We start from the raw sequence: 13,852 nt of genomic DNA, 5'->3' as shown, positions 1-13,852 counted from the left end.
ACATTTAGATTAGAATTAGCATTATTTGAGTGTTAGTATTATATGGATGGTAATGTGAAAATACAATAGATTGTCTTATTTAAGACCAGAATGGTTGATATTGAAGGTAGCTTTACTCATTATCTTTCGCGAAGATAATTTATTATTTATTACAAAATTGGGTATATAATCCTCTGATCGCGCCCAAACTCGTTACTAATATTAGCCACATTCGGGGTTGCAGAATCAGAATGATTGTATTCACATTTGAATTAATTTTTGTTTTAGTTTGTAATATTGAAAATTCTAATTAAAAGTAACTTTAAAACTTTTAGTCCAACAAAAAAAGAAAAATTTAACCCCATATACGAAATTGAAAAATAAAAAAAATTTAAATCCCAAAAACAGAATTGAAAAAAAAAAATTTAATTCCATGCATATAATTAAAAATTAAAAAAAAAAAACTAAATAGATTGTTTTAGAATTTACGTGCTTTCGCCACCTTGTTAAAAATCGCCTAAAAAACGGTTTTTTTTTGAAAGCAGAAAATATTATATAATATATACCGACAAAATACCGACCTGAAAGAAAGGGGTATTAGTAAAACATGGTGCACTTGGCAAAGAATTTTTCAATAAATATGCCGATGGCCGCATTCGCATACTGTATAACGGTGTTTTTAGAGAATTCAGAGTGTATTTATTAAAAACGATCTTTGACTATTTCAGAAATGAATGTATGGGGATGGAACTTGTCTGAAGTCTCTTGTACTCCATTACTACGAAAAGACTTGAGACAAAACTTTCGACATTCCTGTTTTCAAAAATGATTAAAATCGATCCAAAAAAACTCAACAAGTTGAAGTTCAGTTTAGTGGTTTCGCTAATTTTTATGTTTTATTTGAAATAAAAAGTAATATGATTCTAAGACACCCTCTATAAGAAAACATTATACAGTATGAATATCTTCTTTTGAAACACAACTGTAAAGATAGCGGTGTGCATTATTGTAATTAACAAAACTAAAATTCGCTTAACATTCACTTCTCCTCACACATTCGCCAGCATCGTTCAGCACATATCCGGAATTGCACCGACAGCTGGAGTCACATATTATTGCTAAGCAAAGCGGATTATCACTGCATTTGGCCGGGCAAGCGGGGCCGCAAGTGGTGAATTGTGCATTTGGGCCGCATGTAGTACCTTTAGGCATATAAATATGTATATAAATCTCCCAGAGTTATATATATTTTCCAACACTCACCCGAACCCTGTGGACGTGCTAATGCCATAACCGTAAAGTATGTAAAAATCATAAGGAAAATAAGGCAGATTTTGTTGCCCATCTTTAAGTTCACAAGTAAATAGAAATTACGTTTGAAAAGGTTAGTAAGACTACCTTCATTTCGGTGATGAAAGCCTCTTTTATATCGGCGCCCTTTAGTAATCACTAATTGCATCGAGTTGCTGTAAGTGATGCGCAATTTGTATATCTTAATTAATAGCTTATGTCTAAGTACAGTATTGGCATTACTGAGAAGTTTTTCGTTCTGAGTTATTAGATACGGCAATATACGATTCACTTTTCTATATTTTTTTTTTGATTTAGTTGTGACTTAGTTGTATTTTTTGCCAATTTATGAAACCGCTGTAGCTAAGTACTCATGCACTCGCTTAATAACTTTAGTACTTCTCAGAAATAATAAATACTTTGACGCGACACTTGTTTAAGTACAGTTTTCTGTGGTGTATTGGGCACTGATTTATTCATCGTTTGTCTTTACAAATACCAAAACAAAAACTTTCACAACAAACTCAAATCGATTTTCATGGAATTGAACGTCATTAGGGTAATTATTTAAATAAGTTAAAAGTCGAGCCAAGAAACGTAAATAAAATTCATTAACATAAATCTGGTCGAACCACTTCTATCAAAGATGTATGGCCTAATTAAGCGGTGAGTTACGCTTAATTACTGTATAATGTATTACAGACAGATTGCTAATTGACTCAATTAAGAATCTTTTTGAAATACATATTGTCCCAATTTTGTAATGTAATTCAGCAATTTTGTAATGTCAATGAATACTTGGCTATAACAATAGTTGTTTTCACCATTTCAAGGGTGTGGTAAATAATTGGGCAGACCTTGCGTATTTGCAAATATATTCTCAGCCTAACGATTACGGTTACTAAAAGCTTCAAATTTGTCTTAATTAGCGTAACAAAAGTTATAGCAATCCATGTTCGAAACAAATATGTATAGCGAGTACTTAGTAAGATTTGTCAGCTAATTGTTAAAATTGAGAACGTTTTTGTCTAGCAATTTTTACCATTGAAAGCTAGTCTCGTGGTGAAATTATTGTGTTGCTAAAGAAATTATTGCCACGAAAACATTGATAATAATTGTTTTGATTTCTTTGAGAGTTTGCTGTTGAAATTTTACCAAGTATTCGCTAAAGGGAAAAGTGTTCGAATATCCTCCGTATCTCAGAATTGTTTCTACATTGACGTAAGGAGTGCAAGACTATAGCAGGTCAGAAAAAACGCGTTTTTCGTGTATTTTTTTGGAGGCATATTATTTAATAAATGAATAAAAAAAATTACAGAATTTCAAGTACTATAATAATGAGCAATTTATTTAGAACAATTTTGAGTTCCCAGATCTTTGAGAGACCATGGAAAAAAGATTTTTCTGCTTAAAATTATACCCAAATCAAAAAGGCAAAAAAAAATTATTATTAATATAGATGAGTAGAGAATGGTCGAAGGACTAATCAAAATTTTAAAGTTTGACATATTAGCGGCTTCTCAAAAACAGTCGATTTTTCGGAAAGAATTTACACTGCAGAGTAACTCAAAAAATCGAAATTTATAAACATCGTATTCTTTGGATCATATCCTTACAAACATATTTAAGAAGGTCGTGCTAAAATTTCAAATAGATAGATCCAGCCGTTTTGAGGAAACCGCGTTTCAAATTTTGGTAGCCAATTATATCAACCTAAAAAATTCTATCTTAAAAAATATATTTTTGAAATCAAATTCGAAGAATATAATAAATTATTAAATAATTAGAAGAAGTAAATATAAGTACAATCGATATATATGCAATAAAAATCGAATTTTTTGGTATAAGTATGAACAGCTGTAATCATTTTACTGATTCAATGGATTCTAGTTTTTTTGTAAAATATTTGTCAAATAGAGGAAATAAAATGATTTCAAGATAGTGCTCGGTAAGGAACTGTTCGAAAGAAAAATTGCACTGATAAAATTCAAACAATGCCTACTAATATTTATGATTTTTTGACTGCGGAAATAATACATATACAAGTATGCTACATATGTACTGGAATAGAGGGGAAACAACATTTTTAACATAAATCAGTTAACTGCGAATAACACTAAAACTGAAAATACAGGTGTTTTTCTAAAAAACCTTATTTAATAATATGTACAAGATTTAGCTTTATTATAAAGATAAGGGTTTGCCTTTATGTTTTAAAGATGATTTCGGGCAAGTGACCGCAGCGACTGACTCAAATAATATTCCTCCCTCTTAAAGTGCACTTTTTAAAATTCTTCTAAAATATTTATATTTTTTGAAACGAGTAAATATCTCCGAACATAATAACTGCCAAAAAGGATGGTGTACTAGTCAAACCTATTGCACTTAGTAACAATATTTTTAATAAATCTGATAGTCACAATCACATATTGTATAGCATTGATTTTTAGCGAGTTTAGAGGGGATTTGTTTGAAGTACTAATTAACTATTTAAAAGTTAGGGTATGGGCATGGAAATTGTTTGAAGTCTCATGGATACTAAAAAAAGTTTTGACGCAAAACTTCCTACACTTTTGGTTTCAAAAATAATAAAAACCGATTTATACCCATGTCAAGTTGCAGTTGAGTTTGACAATTTAATTCGTTGTTCACCGTCTTTAAGAAAAAATTACAAAGTAGTAATATCTTGCTTTTAAACATAACTGTAAAGATAGCGTCGTGTGTTTTCGTTTCGCTTAACATTCACTTCTTCTCAGACATTCGCCCGCATCGTTCAGCACATATCCGAAATTGCACTGACAGCCGACGACGCACTGTGCCGTGCAAATTGTGCCCAACAAAGGATTATCACTGCATTTGGATGGGCAAGCGGTGCCGCAAGTGGTGAATTGGGCATTTGGGCCGCAAGAAGTACCTTTAGGCATATAAATATGTATATAAATCTCCCAGAGTGATATATATTTTCCAACACTCACCCGAACCCTGTGGACGTGCTAATGCCATAGCCGTAAAGTATGTAAAAATCATGAGGAAAATAAGGCAGATTTTGTTGCCCATCTTTAAGTTCACAAGGAAATAGAAATTACGTTTGAAAAGGTTAGTAAGACTACCTTCATTTCGGTGATGAAAGCCTCTTTTATATCGGCGCCCTTTAGTAATCACTAATTGCATCGAGTTGCTGTAAGTGATGCGCAATTTGTATATCTTAATTAATAGCTTATGTCTAAGTACAGTATTGGCATTACTGAGAAGTTTTTCGTTCTGAGTTATTAGATACGGCAATATACGATTCACTTTTCTAATTTTTTTTTTGATTGAGTTGTAACTTAGTTTTATATTTTGCCAATTTATGAAACGACTGTAGCTAAGTACTCATGCACTCGCTTAATAACTTTAGTACTTCTCAGAAATAACAATTTTTTCGCGGGTTGTATGTCAAGTACAGTATTCTTTGGTGAATAAGACACTGATTCATTGATTTGCTTGTTTCGATAAAAACCAAAAACAAAAGTCAAGTGGATTTTATAACTTAATTGAACTTTATTAAATCAAACTAATAAGTTAAAAGTCGAACCATTCCCTTAAAGATTAATGGGTTAATTGGTGTATGCATTAATTCGTGCGTTTTTTTTTTTCAAAAATTAAGACTTTATTATGAAAAATTTTTATACATTTAATGTTTAAAGTACTGCCCATCGGAAGCTACGATGTTTGCCCATCTTTCTGGCAGTTTGTGGATCCCATCGCAAATGAACTTCTCCGGCTTGGAAGTCAAGAAAGAATCGAGCCAATTTCTGATACCCTGTTCTGAGATGAAGCGTACTCCGGTGAGGACATTCTGCATTGATTTCAACAAGTGGTAATCGGAAGGTGCTATGTCTGGGCTATAAGGCGGGTGAGGTAGAACTTCTCACCCACAGTTTTCCAAATAGTTTTTAACTGGCCTTGCAACATGTGGCCGAGCGTTGTCATGATTAAAAATTTTTGATTCGTGTCTGGTCGCATATTCTGGTCGTTTTTCCGCGATGGCCTTTTTCAAACGAATCAATTGTTTCGGTAGAGGTCCCTATTGATCGTCTGACCAGATTTCAATAGCTCATAATAGAGCACACCCTTGTGGTTCCACCAAATACATAGCAGAACCTTGGCACCATGGATATTCGGCTTTGCCGTGGATGTCGATGGCTGGCCGGGCTTCACATACGATCTCTTGCGCTTTGAGTTATCATAATTAATCTATTTTTCATCGCCTGTGACAATCCGATGTAAAAATGACTTCTTTTGGTGGCGTTGAAGCAACATTTCCGACATGCAGAATCGACGTTCGACGTCTCTTGACTTTAATTCATAAGGCACCCAATTTCCAAGTTTCTGGATGAATCCTAATGATTTTAATCATCTGGAAACGGTTGCTTGATCAACTCCTAATACTTTTGCATGTTCTTCTTGCGTTTGACATGCATCTGCGTCGAGCAATGTCTCCAATCCTTGGTCTTGAAATTTTTTTGGCTGACCGGGTCGTTCTCCGTCGTCTAAGTCGAAATTGCCACTTTTAAACCGTGCAAACCACTTTTGGCACGTTCGCTCGGCTAAAGCATGGTCACCATAAACGTCCAGTAAAATACGATGGTTTTCGGTAGCACTTTTATTCATGTTAAAGTAATGAAGAAGAACTCCCCGCAAAAACACTTTATCTGGTATTGTACAAATTTCGACATTTTCAATGAATGAAACAAGTCGTTGTTCACGCTAAAACAAATGACATCTACTGAAAACGACGCGAAATGACAGTACCTTTGAAATGACTACCACTTAATTGAATTTGAATTACTAACCATAGTTCTTTATTGTTCTAATTAGCCAATTTTTTTATATGTCTGTATACATGTATTACAGACGGTTTGCTAATTGACTCAATTAAGGATATTTTTGAAATGTTTAGCGGAACCATAATTATAGAAGGCCATGTTTGAAGCAAATATGTATTGCGTATTGAATTTTTTTAGGCTTTTCCATGCCAAGAAGAAGGCAAGTATTATACCTTATGCACAAACTCTCTGCAAAAGAATCTTTTCGCACTCAGCCGAGCTTTGATACTTAGTAAGATTTGTCAGCTATTGCTAAAATTGTGAACATTTCCATCTGGCAATTTTTACCATTGAAAGTTAGTCTCGTGGTGAAATTATTGTGTTGCTAAAGAAATTATTGCCACGAAAACATTGATAATAATTGTTTTTATTTTTTTGAGAGTTTGTATTGAAGCTTTACAAAGTAATCGGAATAGGGTAAGGGTCCGAACATCTTCCGTCTCTCAGAATTGTTTCTAGATTGACTTATTTATTTATTTATCTATTTGAAGGCCTTTTACTTAATAAATAAATAAGAAACTATAGATTTACCGAGTTTCGTGTACTTTAATAATCGGCGACTCATTTTAAAATTTTGGATTCCCTTGTTCCTGTAACCGATCTCTAGAAGGACCTCCGAAAGGAGGTGGCGGGTTTCCAGATAAACAGTAGTCTTTTGTGAAAACACTTTAGAGTAGCTTAAAAAATCGGAATTATTGTCAAAAACTTCTGTTCCTGTTAACTAAAACATTCGCCTCGGTTTGGCTATGAACAGCTTAACCTTCTTATTGATCAATCGGAACTTAATTTTTTGTAAAATATTTGCCGAATAGAGGAAATGAGATAGTTCTGATATAATATTCAATGAAGAGCTGTTCAAAAGAAAAATCACACTGATAAATTCAAAGCTTTGACTGCTGAAAGAACTTCCTAGATTTTTTTTATTAAAATTTTATAAAATGTTTCTTTCACAAACTTATTTTTAAGGTCTGATTATTTAAAGACTAACAACGACTAATAATATTTCAAAACTCTAATATTAACACGTAAATCTCATATCTAAACAAAGCAGCGAATCTTCCATAATTGTTTCTTTTACTTCTTATAATTATATACATATATAAGTATATAATAAAGCTTGAATATATATTCGCTACATATGTACTAGCAAAGCAAAGCAAGAACATTGTTGATATAAACCAGTTAACTACGAATAACATTAAATCTGAAAAGAGTAAAATATAAAAATAATAAAAAGAAGATGTAAAAATCTGGAGCAAAGAAGGTGGTTTCTAGCTGCAAAAGCTGGCATCAGTGCAACAATGAAAATAATAAAAATAACGACAATAATAAGAACTTTCAGTTGTCAAGTCAACGAGCAGCTGATGACAGACGACGGCGACATATTTTTCACTAAACAAAGCAATAATAACAAAAGCAGTGAATGAATTCACACACACATACTTACATACATACATATGTACAGATGTTGTTGATTTATGTTTATACCAGTGAAGCGCACAGCGACACAATGAATGAGTACACGAATGGGCAGTCGAATGGGCAGCAAAATAACAAAACAAAATAGCAAAAAAATAGTTAAAGCACAAAACGATAAATTCGGCTGCACTGAAACTATAATACCCTTTACAAACAAAAAAAATTTGCATACAAGAACTTGATTTGGATCGCTTAGTGTAGATGGAAGCTATATACTATAGTGGTTCGATCTAAACTAAGTTCTGAAAATCATTTCTTTGTTTTAAACAATAATACATGCCAATTTTCGTGAAGATATCTCGTAAAGTAAAAAAGTTTTCCATAGAAGAACTTGATTTCGCTAATACAGTTTGTATTGTCCGGTATCGGCGGTTCCGACAAAGCCGCAATCTCTTGGAGAGAAAAGGAGGTGTGCAACTCAGCTCAGCTCATTGTGCCGATTACTTGTGTATATACATATATTAAGGTGGGTAAATAAAACGAAAGATTTTTTTTCGCTTCGTACTCTGAAAAATTAGTTGATAGACAACTGTAAGAAAATTCTCCAAGTATGAGCTCTTAATTGTAACGGTAAGGTCTGTAGAGGTGTCTATCAACGATATTCAGGGTATAAAAGCTGATAACAACAAATGGTCATGCTTTCATTAGCACAAGAAATGTGCAAGGCTTCAACTGATGGAGTGAAACAATTTTAATTTTTGTTGTTGTTTGTTTATATACTATAGACAATTATATGTATATATCACTGACAAGCACAGCCGTTTGAACACATCATTGCACATGTGTGTGCCTTTGTTAACTTCCTATGGCTTCTTAACTCATAATATCCGACAGCCTTTTACTCCACCGCCATTATTTCTAATTTTACTTTTTAATACTTACTTTTTGCATTGCACTTACGCATTTAACACTGTAGGCTGACTCACGCTTATTTATTTATTGTTTTTGCAGATCATTCCATTTTAATTGCTTTTCGTAGCGCCATCAATTTGTATGAACATGTCACAGTCGATAATTTCGTGCTAAGCATTTATGTGAGTGCGCGTTCGTTTGATGTGTTTACAGCACATACAGACATTTACTTAAGAAATACGCACACATGCAAGCGAAATCGTTAACACGCCATGCACCTATGGAATATATGGTCGCTACTCATCATCGGCCACTGTTGGAATCTCTGCGAAGTCATCAGACTAGTTGATGCGGGTAAGTGGATTAACAATATTTCATTCTTGTCATAGAATTTAGTAAAGGTACAGCAAATTACAAAATTATTCAAGGTGTTAAATAGCAAAAAAATATCGTAAAAAACCTATTTGTCACAGACACATAAGTACATATAGCAAAATTATGTGGCTTGACTCCTAAACTAATCTATAATAATTAATGAGTTGGTATAACCCTTAACTTGTTTAGGAATCATCATCAGATATAAAACGTTTTTTGTGTATTTAGTTGGAAAATGCCTTTAAGTTAAACATATTGTGGCATATCCAACACCAAACTAAGGGACTTTTACGCCTATTCGTTTTCAAGTTCGATTTTTGAGTCAGTCTTTTTAGTAATGAGAATTTATTTATTATTTCCGTGGTCTACTTTCATGTCACGGCAGGCACATTAAGTGAATTTTAAACACAAATTTTTGGATTCATCAGTTTATAGCTTATATTTCGGAGAATATACGAGTTTAACAAAACAATAAGCGGTCCAAAACTTACTTTCGTAAACAGAAAGAATGTGAAGTAAATACAAGAGAACTCATAAATAGCTGATTAAGGAGACATAAAATTGTGCTGTTCGATTTCTATTTGACTTATGCTAGTCAGTCAATTGGATATTTTCTAAATATTGACGAATCTTAGATAGCTATTATTAGCAATATTACTCCTTTGACACAAAAAATTATAAAAACAATATTTACGTTGCATATTTCCTCTTCGCTTTAACATCCTGAAGCGGGTATAAGAAGGAAACGTCGGAGACCCTATAATATATATATCTAAATGATCAGCGTTATGAGCTGAGTCTAATTAAGCCATGTTCGTCTGTCTGTCTGTCCATCTGTCTGTATAGACGCGAACAAGTCCCTCAGCTTGTGAGATATCCTATCCTATACCTCAATGGCATATAGTTGACATACAAACTATTTTATTAGACGAGATATCTTCATGAAATTTGGTATGGCTTATTTTCCACAGCAACGGTACAATCGGATAAGAAATTGTTCAGATCAGACTACTATAACATATAGGTGTCATATAAACTGACAGATCAACAACAAAATATATTTCTTTTTATACTCTTTTGTTCTATAATAAATGCAAAAAAATGTGGCATGCGTATAGACTATATTCCATAGTAATATTAACTAATAGGAATTATATATTATATAATATTAAATAATATATTATATTATATAATATATTCTATTATATAATATTAACTAATAGAATATTAATTAATAGGAACAGTACATCAATGGAATAACAGAACATAAAAGGAACCACAGATAGTAAGTGAGAGAATGATAAGTTTAAGTGATTTTGGATTGGCTTAAGTATATAGAGGACTAAGTGGCCAAATCAGTCATCCAATTTATGATATGTGCTCTTCGCGATCAAAAAGAGGGTGCTACAACTGCTAAGCCAACTCTGCATGGTTTTCTTGAATTTGTTCGCCTGTAATATCCATCCGCTAATTCCGTTCGAGTTCAGCTCTTTTATTTTGAAAAGGCTCAACAGAGATATATCTAGATAAAGCTTTACAAAGAGCAAAGAATTTTCTAACCGAAGTATATTTGACTTGTTCGAAACACGAGTAGCAGCAGAACTTTCAAGGACCAAAGCATAACTTTTATTTAAGCATATCATAAAAAGTAGGGCTTTAATATGACACAAGACATTTTCTGCGCAAAGTTTCAACCCATTGCATGTTAAGGCTCATTTGCCTGCTATGACACCACAATAGTAGTGTAATTATGATTATAATTGTCGTCTTTCTTCAGGCATTCTAAACACCATCTTAGGCGTTCCCAGCGAGTGTGTGCACCAGAACAGCGTGTGGCCGTGTAAATTGTCTTTCTCCTGTTGGCTGCAAGGTGGGCGCCACGCAAAAGGCTGTGGCGCCAACAAATGGTTATTTTCCTGTTGCATCGGCGGCAGTGGCAACGCCAATACAGCGAACAATATAGCCATCACAGCAGCAGCGGTACAGTATGGACTTTACCAGGGAAATAACGATCACCCATCTGCTGGAAATCTCGTAAGTAACACGCTCACTGACTATAAGCGTCTGGCGGCTAGTGCTCCCAGTGGCATAGGTGCTAGTAGCAGTGGTGTTGGTGGTAGCGTGCTACCCAAACGCGTAATGCTAAAGCGACGCAATGAGAATGACGTGTTCATCAAGGTTTGTGAAGTCTTTAATACTTTCGATCTCAGTGTGTTTTATCGCCTTCACTTTCAGCTCGAATGCGGTTTGCCACGCGCCGCACAGCGTACACTGCAGAAGCGCATTATTGGTGGCAGGACTGCGAATTTCGCCGAATATCCTTGGCAGGCGCATATACGTATAGCGGAGTTTCAATGTGGCGGTGTTTTGGTTTCACATAATATCGTCGCAACGGCGGCACATTGCATACAACAGGCGCGTCTACCGGACATTTCAGTGTTTCTGGGCGAATTGGATACACAGAATTTGGGGCATATACATGAGCCGCTGCCGGTGGAGAAGCATAAAGTCATACAGAAGATTGTACATCCGCGCTTTCAGTTTCGTATGACGCAGCCGGATCGTTTCGATGTGGCGCTACTCAAGCTAGCTAAGCCAACGGGGTTTAGGTAGGAGAAGAAAGTAGGAGTTTGAAAAGTAGAAATAAATACGATTTTGAATATCAGGAAACTAAGTTCTGCTCTCATATTTAAATATTAAAAATTTTCGACTTAAATTTCGATATTTTTGATTTCGAATTTGGTCAATGGTATTGCCGTATTCAATAATTTTATCATTCAATATTCGAAACCTAAATAGGCTTAAATAATTTTTTTTCAAAAGCGAGCTGGCTTAAATGTGTCTATGTAAAAATCCTTTGCAAAACAATATAATGCGAAAAAAAAACTTATAAAAATATTGTGAATCTTAATTATCATTCATTTATACACATTTTATATCTAAATTTCTATTACAGTGATCACATTCTTCCCATTTGCCTGCCACAGTTTCCCATCACTTTAATTGGTCGTAAAGGCTTGATCGCCGGTTGGGGCAAAACTGAGGCCAGTATGGGTCACACGGGCACTAATATGTTGCAAGTAGCAACTGTACCAATCATCAGTAAGCAACTGCTAACTATCACTTTTATAGAAAAATTCAACATTTGCATATTTTTTGCATCAGCTACCTTTGATTGCATACGCTGGCACGAGAGTAAACGTATCAATGTGGAACTTTATAGCGAAATGTTTTGTGCGGGACACTCGGATGGGCATCAGGATGCGTGTTTGGGTAAGTTGGAACAGTTGAATGAGAAAGGAAGGCAGATAAAGGCGGTTGCCATACAGTTTTAGACTGGTAGATGGTAGATCTAAACATATTTGGAACTCGGTTGATACCTGATAATTGATACCTGATTAGAGATTGCCATTTGATATGTATTTGACCAGTATTTGCAATTTATTTTCTTTCCCAGCTAGCTATTCCAAACCACTGTTAAGTTTTCAAATTTTATGTTGAACAGTTCACTTCAGTGAAACATATTTGACTGCATTGCATACTTTTAGGCTAACTCTCTATACAACGTTTACCAACATTTTTTTAATCTGTCTCACAGGTGACTCTGGTGGCCCGCTGATTATCAAAGAACGCGGCCGTTTCATACTGGTTGGCATCACTAGCGCCGGTTTTGGTTGTGGCGTCGATCATCAGCCGGGCATTTATCACAATATACAAATGACTGCTAAATGGATACAGGAAATGATTGTGCGACATGCCTAAGCGACGCCATTGCACGAAATCTTCAACAAATATACATTATATTGAGACTTAGTTCAGTTTTATTATTAAATAAATAAAAGTTAGCGTAAAATAATTTTCAATATGTTAGTCAAGACTTGCTTATTTTTTAGTGTAGTTTATTAATTAGTACTTTTATAATTTTTTTAAGAAATTAATTTAGTTAGAAGTTATTGAATATTTTCCAAGTAATGTCACATCATTTTATTATATTTATTCTCACCAAGAAGGAGTATGCATACAATAAAAAATATTCTGTTGAAAAATGTAGTTTATTTAATTACAAAAAGGTGTATGCTTTTTATGATTTATGTTGATATTTAAATTTTTTTTCATAAAATATTTTAATGTTTAAAAAGCTTATGTTGTTAGAAGAGAAGTAAAAAAGGTTTGTGTCTAATATTCCGAAACATTTTTTTTTCTTTACTTTATGAAAAGCCAAACTTTTTGCTAAAAAGGATATTCCATTTAGGTGATCATCTACCACTGATCGGTTATTTATTTATTTTTTAATACCGTGAACAGCGTATATTAAGTTTGGCAAGAAGTTTGTAACAACCAAAAGGAAGTTTTTAGTATTCCTTGAGATATCGATCCGAAATTTGTCCACATGCTTTTCTCCTCAAGAAACTGTTCTTTTGATGACTATTCAGCTCAAGTCCTTGTATGGAAAACTTGTTTATTTGACAAGATAGCCTTCCGGAATTTGGCATGGATTATTGCTTAAGGCAAAGGTATAATCTCCAAAGAAACTTTTAAATTCGGAATACTATAGCATATAGCTGACATACAAGCTGACCGATAAAAAACAATTATTGTATGGTAAATATTTTATTTGTGAATAGTGTTATATTAAACGTTTTTTTGTTATTTTTTTTTAAGTTAAGTTATCAGGAGATAACTATTTAGAGCACGATCATGAGCATAGTCGAAAGATATATATACATATGTGTTATATGTAATCTTGGCCGGCTTTATACTTGAAGATGAGGATTTTATGTGTTCTACCCCAATATTTAATAGTATACATAGACACAACAAGTAAAATGCAGAAAAGGAAATAAATTTAAAAAAAAAGTCAGATTATTAAGTAGTTAATTGAATACAAGCAACTAACGAAAAGCAATAGTTATAAAAATTTTATTCGCCTCATATCTTTACTATATATATTATTTACATATGGTATATGTACAGAAAATAAATATTAGACATACAACAATATAAATTCG

At 33.6% G+C, this 13,852-nt stretch overlaps 1 protein-coding gene and 2 non-coding genes across 3 annotated transcripts in view; 1 reads left to right on the top strand and 2 right to left on the bottom strand.

The window, feature by feature from the left end:
* Positions 1-12,853, top strand: part of LOC106624504 (serine protease 33) — a 29,777-nt gene extending 16,924 nt beyond the window's left edge. Inside the window, exons 2-7 of the mRNA XM_070108814.1 lie at positions 8,568-8,822; positions 10,621-11,021; positions 11,079-11,452; positions 11,800-11,945; positions 12,009-12,116; positions 12,442-12,853. Of these exons, the coding sequence (XP_069964915.1) occupies positions 8,741-8,822; positions 10,621-11,021; positions 11,079-11,452; positions 11,800-11,945; positions 12,009-12,116; positions 12,442-12,605 (1,275 nt within the window). The 5' untranslated portion in view covers positions 8,568-8,740 and the 3' untranslated portion in view covers positions 12,606-12,853. The remainder of the gene's footprint in view (positions 1-8,567; positions 8,823-10,620; positions 11,022-11,078; positions 11,453-11,799; positions 11,946-12,008; positions 12,117-12,441) is intronic.
* LOC106624502 (uncharacterized) lies at positions 838-1,547 on the bottom strand. The gene is made up of 2 exons (XR_011396001.1): positions 1,243-1,547; positions 838-1,181 (listed from the first exon to the last, which is right to left on the bottom strand). It is a non-coding gene; the product is annotated as an uncharacterized protein (transcript).
* On the bottom strand, positions 3,869-4,529 carry LOC106624500 (uncharacterized). The gene is made up of 2 exons (XR_011396000.1): positions 4,245-4,529; positions 3,869-4,183 (listed from the first exon to the last, which is right to left on the bottom strand). It is a non-coding gene; the product is annotated as an uncharacterized protein (transcript).
* Positions 12,854-13,852: the final 999 nt, after the last annotated feature.

This window comes from Bactrocera oleae, chromosome 4, assembly GCF_042242935.1.
Source record: "Bactrocera oleae isolate idBacOlea1 chromosome 4, idBacOlea1, whole genome shotgun sequence".
In the NCBI taxonomy this organism is placed as follows: Eukaryota; Metazoa; Arthropoda; class Insecta; order Diptera; family Tephritidae; genus Bactrocera; species Bactrocera oleae.
Note: the sequence above shows the minus strand (reverse complement) of the source record. Positions and strands in the feature narration are given on the sequence as shown.